The 12681-nt window shown below is 40.9% G+C and overlaps 1 protein-coding gene across 1 annotated transcript in view; it reads right to left on the bottom strand.

The window, feature by feature from the left end:
• Positions 1 to 12681, bottom strand: part of LOC121292488 (tau-tubulin kinase 2-like) — a 296782-nt gene that overhangs the window by 37805 nt on the left and 246296 nt on the right. The window contains exons 12-13 of the mRNA XM_041214491.1: positions 8794 to 9005; positions 3360 to 3807 (exon numbers count right to left, since the gene is read on the bottom strand). Coding sequence (XP_041070425.1) covers positions 3360 to 3807; positions 8794 to 9005 — 660 coding nt within the window. The remainder of the gene's footprint in view (positions 1 to 3359; positions 3808 to 8793; positions 9006 to 12681) is intronic.

Below are 12681 nucleotides of genomic sequence, written 5' to 3'. Positions count from 1 at the left end.
AAAGGGATACTGAACACGTTAATCAACCTGAATATTTCCCTTCTCTCAACTCCCCTCCATAGGGCATGCACAGATTTATTTATTTATAAATCTAACTATGGTGTGCAAAAAACTCCACATTATTTAGGTAAGAAAATACTTACTTTATTGTTTAAGTGGCGATCTTCTCCTTAAGCCAAAAAAAAAATTCTATAAAGCCCTAAGACATGGATAGCCTTACTGTGATTCATGCACATGCCAACTGCTACCCCTTCAGCAGTTCTCAGATTTAGTTCGATATTGATTTTCCATCCATTTTTTCTTCTCTCAACCTTCATCAGCCTCCATTAAAGATGATCAAATTACCACCAGCTTGGAGGAATAGAACAATGCTGACTGAGTGACGATATTGTAGTTAACCCAATAAAACAGCTATGAATCTCAGTACCCACTCACTAGTAATTTTATCAGCTAATCAATGTACCATGCTACCAGATATAATCTTAACAGCAGATAATCTTGCTATCAGTCAAGGCATGTCCCTATATTCCTGTGTTCAACACAATTCTGTGTAATATTTCAAATACTTAAAACTATTACCAGTTAGTCTGATGAATTAATACAATGTGAACACATCAAGGATGATTGTAATAATTGGTTAATTTCTGGTAATTATACAAATCAGAAATAACCTCTATTTTGGCACAATGAGTTATCACAAGAAGAACACTTATAGAGTCATGTTAATGTAGTAAAACATCCCAAAGAGCTTTGCAGAAGTGTAACCAGACAAAAAAACCAAACTAATGGAGGAGATATTAGAACAGATAACCAAAGGATTTGGTTTTAAGCAGCGTCTTAAAAATAGCATTTTTTATCATCTGTACTGCCTTTTGAAATAAATGAAACTTTTAGATTGCTAATCCTGATATTTAAGCCATTAAAATAGCAGATGTGGTTAATTGGTATGGGATGACAAATCCTGGGTCACATCACAGAACACAACTTTTAAGTGCAATGCAGAGAAATGGAAGTTAACTACAGAACTATCCGACATAAATAGATTAAGTACACGGTTCTTCTATCCCACTTTCCTCTTCCTCATTCTTTCTCATTATAGTGACACATCTTGTGGTCAATAGGAATACAGATACTTTATGGAATTGTTATCCTAATAATTAAGCTGCACTCACCAGAGATGCTGTCATTACAACACCCAGTGGACTCAGTATTCCCCTAAATTGAGGAATTATCTTTTGCAAACTGCCCTGAAGAGTAGTTTCATTCATGGGATGAGAAAAACAATCACACCTGACACCATACAGTGGGACAAACACTCAACTAATGCACTACAGATGTACTGATAGCTGTGCTATAGCACCAAACATACACCAATGAAATATTGGAGGTCTACACTTGTATTAGCTCGAACAGATTGCAAATAAAATACTAAGGTGATATTCAGTCATTCAATATCTCTAACCAAGAGTAATTAAATCATTCCACTGATGATCCAAGTTACAAATTATACAAAGATAGGTGGGAAAGCAAATTGTACAGAAGATGCAAAGTCTGTAAAGGGATATAGACAGGTTAAGTGAGTGGGCAAAAATTTGGCAGATAGAGTATGTGAGGAAATGTGAGGTTATCCACTTTGGTAGAGGGAATAGAAGAGCAAACCATTACTGTATTTAAATGGTGAGACACTGCAGAACAAATGCAGTACAGAGATATCTGGATGTCCTCATACATGAGTCACAAAAGTTGGCATGCAGGTGCAGCAAGTAATTAGTAAGGCAATTGGCATGCTGGCCTTTATTGCAAGTGGAGTGGAGTATAAAAGTTCCATCCTGGTACTGTTAATGGCATTGGTGAGACCTAGAGTGCTGCGTACCACTTTGGTCCCCTTATTTAAGGAGGAATATACTTGCATTGGAGGCAATTCAGAGAATTTGATTCTGGCATGAAGTGGTTGTCTTTATGAGGGAAGATTGAGTGAAGTTGAGCTTATACTCATTGGAGTTTAGAAGAATGAGAAGTGATCTTATTAAAAGATACAAGATTCTCAGGGAACACTAATGCAAAAGCAAGATACTGCAGACACTGGGAAATCTGAAATAAAAGCAAAAAATGCTGAAAATACTCAAATTAGGCAGCATCTATGGAGAGAAACAGAGTTCACGTTTCAGGTCGAGATGAACCTTCATCAGAAAATTCTCAGGGGGCTTGACAGGGTAGATGCTGAAAGGAAAGTGCCCTTAATGTTGGAATCTAAAACTAAGGGGCACAGTTTCAGAATAAGATGGAGATGAGTAGAAATTTCTTATCTCAAGAGGGTCATTAATCTTTGGAATCCTATACCCCAAAGAGCTGCAGAGGCTGGGCCATTGAATATATTCAAAAGTGATTGATTAAGAATCATTTTACAAAATGAAAGGCACGAAAGGGGTGCCAGTTAATTCATTTTCTTTTTCAAATACTTTAAATTATCCTCTGCCTCAATACCTGCTCATTATAAAGCATCCAAATGATTATCCTGTTTCTGTCATGTTGCTGATTTGCAAAGCAGTGGGAAAAACCTTTAAATACTCACCCTCTCTTATTGTGAGAACCTCTATTCAATCACCACCAGCCTCCTGCATTACGGTGAAAAAAAAAACATTTTCCTTTGTAACTATAACCTTATATCCCTGATATAATTCCAGTGAATCTTGGCAGTAGCTTTCCATGGCTCCAATATCCTTCCTCTAATGAAGTGTCTAGAACTGAACACAGCACTCCAACCGCACAAGGCATTGATCAGGTCAGAAAGTTAGCACTGTTTCTTCTCTTGGTAGTCCAACCCACGCATAAAATCTAGAATTCTCCTTTGTCATTTTTGTAGTCTTTTCAACCTGTCGTGTATTGTCAACTTTAAAGTTCTAAATATTTACACCTAGATGACTTTTGATAAATCTTTAATCATAAAGAAATACTGATCTGTTTTCTCCTCATTAAGACAAATGTGAGTTTTAGAAACATTTAAAATTCAAGCTGAACTCAGCTTCCAACACTATGACATTGGATTCGACCAACGAGAGTCTGATGCTGGTATTCAACATGTTAGACATAATGACAGAGACAGACAGACAGACAAATGGGATGGGCCAAATTAGTATCAGTCCTTTCAGACTGCATCCAAAAAATACTTTGAAATAAAACAAATTTTTATATTTTAATTGCATATGATTCCCAGACTGCATTTTCTCATCAATAAACTCTCATCATTAACCTGTGGTAGCTTACTAATTTCTCTCATTGAATAGTGCAATTCAGCAGTTACATAAACATGTACTTCTAAAATATGTACTTCTAACGCCACACTTTTCATTAGCGGGTACCTGTTCTCTTCCTGTTTCTGGAGATTGCAGATGTCCCGTCTTTTCACTTGGTAAATCTGCTTCCAGCTTTAATCTTTCTTCTTGAGGAGGATCTTCTGCTAGGACATCTGGCTCCTCATCATCTGTTCGTCCAGATGGACTGGTCAATTTCTGGCCCTGACCTCCATCAGTCCTGTAATCTTGAAGATCACGGTCTTTATCCACAATGACCCACTCCTTGGAGTCAACCTCCTGCCTGCAGGAGCTTAAATTAACGGCTACAAATCCATTGCTGATGACAGCATCACCATGCGCAGGAGATTCCACAGAGACGGGCTTTGAACAGTCTGGAATGTACTCCTCATCAAAGTGCCAAACTCTGTCAGTACGAGCAGCAGCAGAGGCTTTCGGAGACTGGGTAGCAGCAACATCCTTCAACAAGGCCAAGACTTCCTGAGCCTTAGTGGAGCTGGACACAAAAATGTATATAGTTAACAGACTTAAAAATAAAAATACGAGATAGTTCTAACAATTTACAGTACTATTAGGAATAAATAAATCCATACTGTGCAGGCTAGGATTTTTTTGTTATTTGTCAGAGTTTTTCTGTTAAACCTGGACAGCATGTCTGCTCCAAGGATATTATATCTTTACAAAAGAGGTATAAAGTATTAAAATGAATTTTGACTATTAGTCAATCTTTCCATTTACTCACAGCACTTTTTCTGACAAGCATAGAGTGGAATACAATAGTAACTAATTGATGTGCTTTCCTAATGTGTTTAGGCATCCTATCAGATCTTGTTTAAAACTAAAAGCTTAAATGGGAACAAGAGTCAGATAAAGGACACATTCTATTTCAAAAATCTGAAATCAACTTGCACATTTCCAATTTGATGTAAACGCCTGATGTATTAAAACACATTATATCAATCCAAACAAGACATTTTAAAGGATTTACATACTTGTAAGAGGTTGAGAGGATGGTGGTTAGTGGCTTGATGGTTTGTTATTTAAGAAATGTGGCAATTTATTCAGTTTTTCCTTCACAAACTTGTGCGGGAGAATCACGAATTCTATCCAAATGACCCCATACTGATTAATAGGGTAGAAGTATTTCAGCTTCCTTTCAATATAGTTGGTATGCATTTATATTTTGGCATTCATTTACAACAGATAACAGAAGAAAACTAGACAAACCACATTCCATATTCCTGACAAAAAAAAAATCATTGATAAACAGCTAAGATAGAGAACTGTGAAATGATTAGAAAGAAATCTAATTATTTATTTTAGGGCAAGTGAAGAGAGGAGGACAGATAGGGTCCAAATAAGACAGCTTACCACCATCTTTTTGAGGACAACTAGGAATGGGCAATAAATGCTGGCCTTGGTGATGCTCAGACACGATGAACAAATAACAAAAAGAGGGACAGAGAAAGAGAATACCTGCAAGCAGAAACATTCAATCTGCTGCTCTATATTTCAGCTCACCGAGTTAAAACTTCTGTCCATCTTTCATCCTTTTTATGCAGGTAGTATTTTGAAGCTAGCTAGAGTCCATTTACCAGTTCATATTTGATTTTAGGAATTGAAGCATGAAGAAAAGAATAGGTGCACCAATGATACTCTACACTATATCTTTGAAATATTTTAGAAATATCATACTGTGCTGCACATATTTATTCCCGTACACTATTTAAGCCAGCTAGATTCGCCAGATGATATCAGGAAATCTGGTTATCAGAGAATAGATATAACTTTATTTATACTTTCACAGGATGTGGGTGTCACTGGCTATGCCAGTGTTTATTGCCCATCCCTAAATGCCCTCAAGAAGCTGGTGGGGAGCCATCTTTTTGAACCACTGCAGTCCATGTTTTGTAGGAACACCCACAGTACTATTAGGGAGGGAGTTCCAGGATTTTTACCCAGTGACAGTGAAGGAATAGTGATAGAGTTCTAAGTCAGGATGGTGTGTGGCTTGGAGGGTAACTTGCAGGGGGTAGTATTCCCATGCATCTGCTGTCCTTGTCCTTCTAGGCGGTAGAGGTCATGGGTTTGGAAGTGATGTCCAAGGAGCCTTGGTTAGTTGCCGCAGTACAACTTGTAGATGGTACACACTGCTGCCATTGTGTGTTGGTGGTGGAGGCAGTGAATGTTTAATATGGTGGACGGGGTGCCAATCAAGCCACCTGCTTTGTTCTGGATGGTGTTGAGCTTCTCAAGTGTTGTTGGAGCTGCAAGTGGAGAGTATTCCATCACACTCCTGACTTGTGCCTTGTAGAGATAGTGGTGGCCTTGGGGAGTCAAGAGGTGAGTTACTCACTGCAGAATTCCCAGTCTCTGTCTGCTCTTGTAGAGACAGTATTTATATGGCTGGTCCAGTTCAGTTTCGGGTCAACTTTCACTGGAACTGACAGGGCTGATGAAATTTAAAGCAGGATTTTAAAATAAAGCGCTTTGTCAAAAGTGAATAGGGAACAAATATCTCCTCTGGTTGGGAGTTGAGGGGGGTGGCAGGGGGAAGGGATGTCAGTGATGACCCATCATCAATTTAAATAGTGACTTGGAGAACGAGGAGGGGAATTAGAAGAAATTTCATTATTGAGAGAGCTATTAAAACATGCAGTCATTGCATGCAACAAGGAATAGCTGAATAGCTGAAGCAAGGCAATTTCCTATTAAAGGGAGAAGTCAATAAATATCGGAAGCAGAGAAAGATAGAGAGCAATGCTTTTGGCTTTTTGACACAGGCACAATGAGCTCTAAACTTCAACTGCTCTATTTGAAAGATCTCATTATTTGAAAGATCTCATTAACAACTACTTGCTAGCCACTGCACTAATCTTTATTACACCTGCTTCATTCTTCAGTTTAGTAATGCAGTCTTGTTGGATAATTATCCATTAGACTTTTAGACATGTGACATAAATCAACCATTAATGACCCCACATGTACTCTTAGTCATGTGACAAAGACATGACTAATTAAAAAAAAATCTACTATTACTGCATTAAAGCAAAATGTACTTTAAGTGAAAGTACATCCATGCCTTTGTTACCTCCAGACTTTACTTTTCCAATGCCCTCCTGGTCAGCCTCCCATTTTCCAGACTCTAAACTTGAGGTCATGAAAAATTCTGCCACCTATATTCTAACTTGCACCAAGTACCATGGCCCCTGTGCTCTTTGTTCTAAATTGTTTCGATTTTAAAATTCTCATCCATGTTTCAAATCCCTCTACACCCTCTTTTCCTTGATTTCCGTGACTTCCTCCAGCTCTATTGCCCTCCAAGATCTTTATGTTCCACCATAGGCAGCAGTCCCTTCAATTGCCTGGGTCTGAAGCTCTGAAATTTTCTCCCTAAACATCTCTGCCTCTCTACTCCTTGAAATGCATCTCTTTGATCAAGCTTTTGGTCACCTTCCTAATATGTCCTTATGTGGCTTGGTGTCAAATACCATTTCATAACATACCTGTGAAGTAACATGGTGCTACATAAATACAAATGTTCTTGTTGTATGGCACTTACCCCACTCCCCAACCACCTCCACCGCTCTTTGCCCCCCCATTATGCTTTTCTGGTAGATTTACTTCTTTTAACAACTTCATGTATTTTTACTGCTCAACATGATAGCGGTGTCCCTCTGGGGTGCCCAGAACACACAGTATTAATTGATGAATAGAAGAGCAGGAGCACTTTACACTAATGATTATTAAGTCAAAATCCTGGAGCTCCCTCCCTAACAGCACTGTGGGTGTACCTACACCTGATGGACTGCAGCGGTTCAAGAACGCAGCTCACCATCACCTTTTCAAGGGCAATTAGGGATGGGCAATAAATGCCGGCCTAGCCAGCAACACCCACATCCCATGAATGAATGAAAAGTAGTGCATCCCCATGGAATCGACGTGTCATTTTCTCAAGAATTAAAATGACAGCCGTCAAAAAGACAATGAGAATAAGCACAATATATTGAAACTTCTCACTTCTAGTTACCTTCTTAACTGTTTTAACAAGCAGTTTACAGCATTTTATTTTGGCGAGCACGGTTATTTTTATATTTTTATTGCAGCGTCATCTTCTATGCTAACTGAACAATACTTAGAATTCAGTCCAATATTATATTATAATATTATTCATATAACAGCAACAACACTTCCAAAGTACTTCATTGGATGTGAAGCCCTTTAGGGCATCCAGAGATTGTGAAATGGTGGTACATAAATAGAAGTCTTCTCTTCTCTCTTATGCAGCAGTAGCCAACTGGTAACTTGCACGCCTGTGGTAGAACAACTCTGGATCAACTCCAGGGTGGTCTGAAATTTGGAATTTCATCAAAATAAATGGGACTGCCGTGGCACATAGATAGAAACACCATATTGGCTCTGAGGGAACGCGGTCTTAAATGGCAGGTCTCCGATGTGCAATAAACGTGTGAAAATTAAATATATTGGCCAGGATCTTTAGGTCGGCAAGCGGGAGGTGGGACCCGCTCGTCAACGCATAAAATGACGCGGGATGATGTCGGGTGGAACTCCCGGTGTCACCCCGCATCGTTTCAATTTTCAGGTTGGAAGGAGCACAGCTGAATCAGCTGTGCGCCTGCCGATTTGTCAATGGCCTATTGAGGCCATTTAAAAAGTAATTGAGTTAATTAATGGATCTGCCCATCCAACCTTAAGGTTGGTGGGTAGGCTGGGAGCCCTGGAGGGCTTCAGAAAAAGCATGAAACCTCATCCACGGGCGGGATGAGGTTTCATGAGAGTTTTAAAAATTTTAATAAATATACGCTTTAAAGTGATGGACATGTCCCAACTCATGTGACAATGTCACATGAGGGAACATGTCAGGGAAATTTTATTTTTGCATCTTAACCATTTTTAAATTTGGCGCCAATCTCCCTCAGGCAGCACTTAGCCTCAGGGAGATGAGTGTGCTCTTTCCCCCCTCCACCCACACAGGGAGTGCATAGCCTTAATTGGCCTGTCCACTTAAAATGGCGGCGCACCCCCAATTGGGGGAGGCATGCCCGCCTGCGCCCACTCCTGCACGTCCCCTCCTGTCCCATTGTTTTCTTGCTCATCTGTTTTGCTCCCTTAACTCTGCCTATTAAACAGAAAATAACAGAACAAACCAGTTTCAAATCAAGTGTTTGGATTTCTAAACTACATAATAAATTTACCTGTAGCTGTTTTCAAAAATACTATGTCCTGTAGTAAAGATGCGACCTACAAAACTGTTAATTTTCTGCATCCGGATAGCAAACAGACTGTTAAATGTAACATTCATGTCTTTTTCATAATTTAATTTGATGTCGTAAGAAACATATTTTTCCATGAAGGTATGAGCAGCATTAAGCAAAAGCGCCATATTTTCCCCGATGTTCGCTTTTCGGTAAATATTTGTAGCAGAACCAGTTAAGCCAGAACTGAATAAAGTTACACTTACCAAGCTTCCAAGAATTTATCAGTGCTGGGCTTTGGCTCCAAAGTGAGACGTTTTTCAAACTCAAAGCTGTGTATGGACCTTAGCTTTCTTAACAGTGGGACATCGCGATCTGGCTGCAAAGTCTCAGAACGCACCTTCACTGGGGAGCCCAGGCTTGGCCCAGTTTGAGGCCCATTTCCAGCACCATGGCTGTTCTCTTCCTCTGTAACGCCCTGCATTTCCAAAAAGAAAAAAAGTGTGTTACTGCATCTGTCACTTGGACCATAAAGGATGGCTAAGTGCCACAGTCTTTACAGTCACCTACTTATCCACCCTTCTTTCTGTTTTGTGGTTTTATTTTCTCTTTCCTCATAGCCGTACAATTATTTAGCCAGTGTTTTGAATTAGTTCTCATCTCAGGTAGGCATAAAGAACTAACAACTTAAATTTATGTGGCGCATTTAATGTAGTAAAACATTGGAAAGTGCTTAACAAGAGCCACAGATAGAGACAACAAAACAGCTGAAGATTGATCAAGGAGGTAGATTTTAAGAACCATCTTAACAGAAGAGAGTTGGAGAGATTTAGGGAGAATGTCCCAGAGCTTAGGGTCAAGGTTCTCAATCTCTCCATGGTCTTGTCCATCCCTAGCATTCACCTCTGTGAGGTAGAGGTTCGTATGCCAGACAACAACAGCACCAACCTCATCAGTAGGTTTGATAACAATATTAGGGTTGAATCGGGGAGAATGGAGAACTGCAAGCTCAGAGGGAGAATACTGGAGACAGGTAAAAGGATTCGCTGCGCAGGAAGAGACTCCCAGCCAAAGAAGCAGGTGGAGGCAAAAATGATGGAAGAAGAGGTTTGTTGTGCCGGGCTTGAAATTCTTTGAGGTGGGGCGTGAGGGAGTGAAGCTGAGACCTTTGCTCAGGACGGATCATTCAGGGTCAAAGAGAGGAATGTCCGAGGGCACTGAATACATAGCAAGGGATGAAATTAGAAGAAGGGAAGGAGTCAGAGGGAAGTGAAGGGGAAGGAGTCACTCTGAACACCCTTCCCCATGGCAACATTCATGCAAGCTTAGGAGATGCAATATCTGCTCATTTACCTCCTATGTTCTCACTGTTCAATGCCCCAAAACACTCCTTCCTGGCAAAACAACAATTTACTTGTACTTCTTTCAATTTCATATACTGTATTCTCTGATCACGATGTGGTCTATTCTACCTTGGGGTGACCAAATGGAGACAACTTTGTAGAATATCACTGTTCAGACCGCAAAGGTGATCATGAGCTTCCAGTCGCCTGTCATTTTAACTCTGCCATGCTCCCACTCTGACCTTTCTGTTCTTGGCCTGTTGCAGTGTTCCAATGAAGCTCAACACAAGCTCAATGAGCAGCATCTCATCTTTCGACTGGGCACTTTACAGCCTTCTGGACTCAGTATTGAGTTCAAGTTTAGATTGTGACCTTTGCCATCATTTTCCTTTTTCTTTGCTGGCTTGTTTATTTCTCTCTTGTTTCTCTATCATTTCCTTTGCTTTCGGGTGGCAACCAAACAGGATTTTGCAATTCATACTCCACATTTTACCCCTTTTTAAAAAAAAACTTATTCCATTACCACCATGAACCCTATTGTCATTGAATCTCTCTTGCTCTCCACCCTATCACAGGCCTTTCCTTTTTGTTCTTCTTCTCACTATTCCCCCTTTCACTTGCTGAAAACCTATTACATTTCTAACTTTTCCCCAGCTCTGATGAAAGGTCAGACATAGAAACATAGAAAATAGGAGTAGGCCATTTGGCCCGAGTCTGCTCCACCACTGAACATAATCATGGCTGATCTCTATCTCAACGCCATACTCCTGCTCTCTCCCCATACCCCTTGATGCCTTTAGTGTCTAGAAATCTGTTTTCTTCCTGAATATATTCAGTGACTTGGCCTCCACAGCCTTCTGCGGTAGAGAATTCCACAGGTTCACTACTCTCTAAGTGAAGAAATTTCTCCTCGACCTCAGTCCTAAATGGCCGACCCCATATCCTGAGACTGTGACCCTTTGTTCTAGATCCTCAAGCCAGGGGAAACATCATCCCTGTGTCCAGACTGTTTAGCTCTGTCAGAGAATTTTATACGTTTTAATGAGATACCCTCTCATTTTTCTAAACTTCAGTGAATACAGGCCTAATCGACCCAATCTCTCCTCCTATGGCAATCCTGTCATCCCAGAAATGAGGCTGTTGAACTTTCGCTGCCCTCCCTCTATGGCAAGTGTATCCTTTCTTAGGTAAGGAGACCAAAACTGCAGATAATACTCCAGGTGTGGTCTCACCAAGGCCCTATACAGCTGCAGTAAGACATCCTTGTTCCTGTACTCAAGTCCTCTCACAATAAAGGCCAATATACCAATTGCCTTCCTAACTGCTTGCTGCACCTGCATGCTTGCTTTCAATGACTGCTTTACAAGGCAACCCAGGTCCCTTTGTACATCAACACGTCCAAATCTATCACCATTTAAATAATACTCTGCCATTCTGTTTTTCCTACCAAGGTGGATAATTTCACACTTATCCACTTTATGCTGCATCTGCCATGTATTTGCCCACTCACTCAACTTATCTAAATCATCTTGAAGCCTCTTTCCTTCCTCCTCACCACTCACATTCCCTAATTTTGTGGCATCAGCAAACTTGGAAATATTACACTTGGTTCCCTCATTCAAATCAGCCATATATATTGCAAATAGCTGCGGCCCAAGCACTGATCCCTGTGGTATCCCACCAGTCACCACCTGCCACTCCAAAAAAGACCTATTTATTCCTACTGTTTCCTGTCCGTTAACCAATTCTCAATCCATGCCAATATATTACCCTCAAACCCTTGTGCATCAATTTTGCTAACCTCTTATGTGAGAGAGGAGTCGGGAGTTAAAGAGAAGCCTGAGAGGAGTCGGGAGTTGAAAAGGAGCGCAAGAGGAATTGGGAGATGAAAAGGAGTGCGAGAGGAGTCAGGAGTTGAAAAGGAGCACGAGAGGAGTCGGGAAGTGAAGAGAAGCTGGGAGAGCAGAGGTGACTGAGGGAGTTCGGTGGGGAGGGAGCTAGGTGATCCTTTGAGTATCGTGAGTATGGCCGGGTAAGCTACTACTTTTACTACTTTTATTGCTTGTGTTTTAAGGTCTTATTTTGTGGTTCATCATTTGTAAGGGTTATATTCTGTAACAACGAGGAGCAGGGAAGAAGAGCCCGAGAGTGATTAATATTATTTGATATTAAGTATCTTTCAAAAGGTTTAATTTAATTTAAAGGGGTAAATCATGGCAGGAGAGCTCAAATCCATGGTATGCTCCTCCTGTTCTATGTGGGAAGCTGGGAACACTTCCAGTGCCCGGGGCCAGTATGTGTGTGGGAAGTGTCTCCAGCTGCAGCTTCTGGAAGCTTGGGTTTTGGAGCTGGAGCGGCAGCTGGGGTCATTGTAGAGCATCCGCGAGGTGGAGAGTATCGTGGATTGCACGTATATAGAGGTGGTCACACTGCGAGCTAAGAGTCCAGAGTCAGGAAGGGAATGGGTGACCACCAGGCAGAGCAAGGGGACTAGGCAGGCAGTGCAGGAATCTCCTGTGGCTATTCCCCTGCAAAACAGATATACCACTTTGGATACTGTTGAGGGGAATGGCCTCTCAGGGGAAAATAGCAACAGCCAAATTTGTTGCACGACAGTTGGCTCTGCTGCACAGGGGAGGAGTAAAAGGTGTGGGAATTCAATAGTTATAGAGGATTCAATTAGAAAGGGAATAGATAGGCATTTCTGTGGCCGCAAACGAGAATCGCAGGATGGTGTGTTGCCTTCCTGCTGCTAGGGTCAAGGAAGTCATAGAGCATCTACAGGACATTCTGAAGGGGGAGGGTGAACAG

Source organism: Carcharodon carcharias, chromosome 20 (genome assembly GCF_017639515.1).
Source record: "Carcharodon carcharias isolate sCarCar2 chromosome 20, sCarCar2.pri, whole genome shotgun sequence".
Taxonomy (NCBI): Eukaryota; Metazoa; Chordata; class Chondrichthyes; order Lamniformes; family Lamnidae; genus Carcharodon; species Carcharodon carcharias.
The sequence above is the reverse complement of the archived record's forward strand: the minus strand, read 5'-3'. Positions and strand labels throughout refer to the sequence as shown.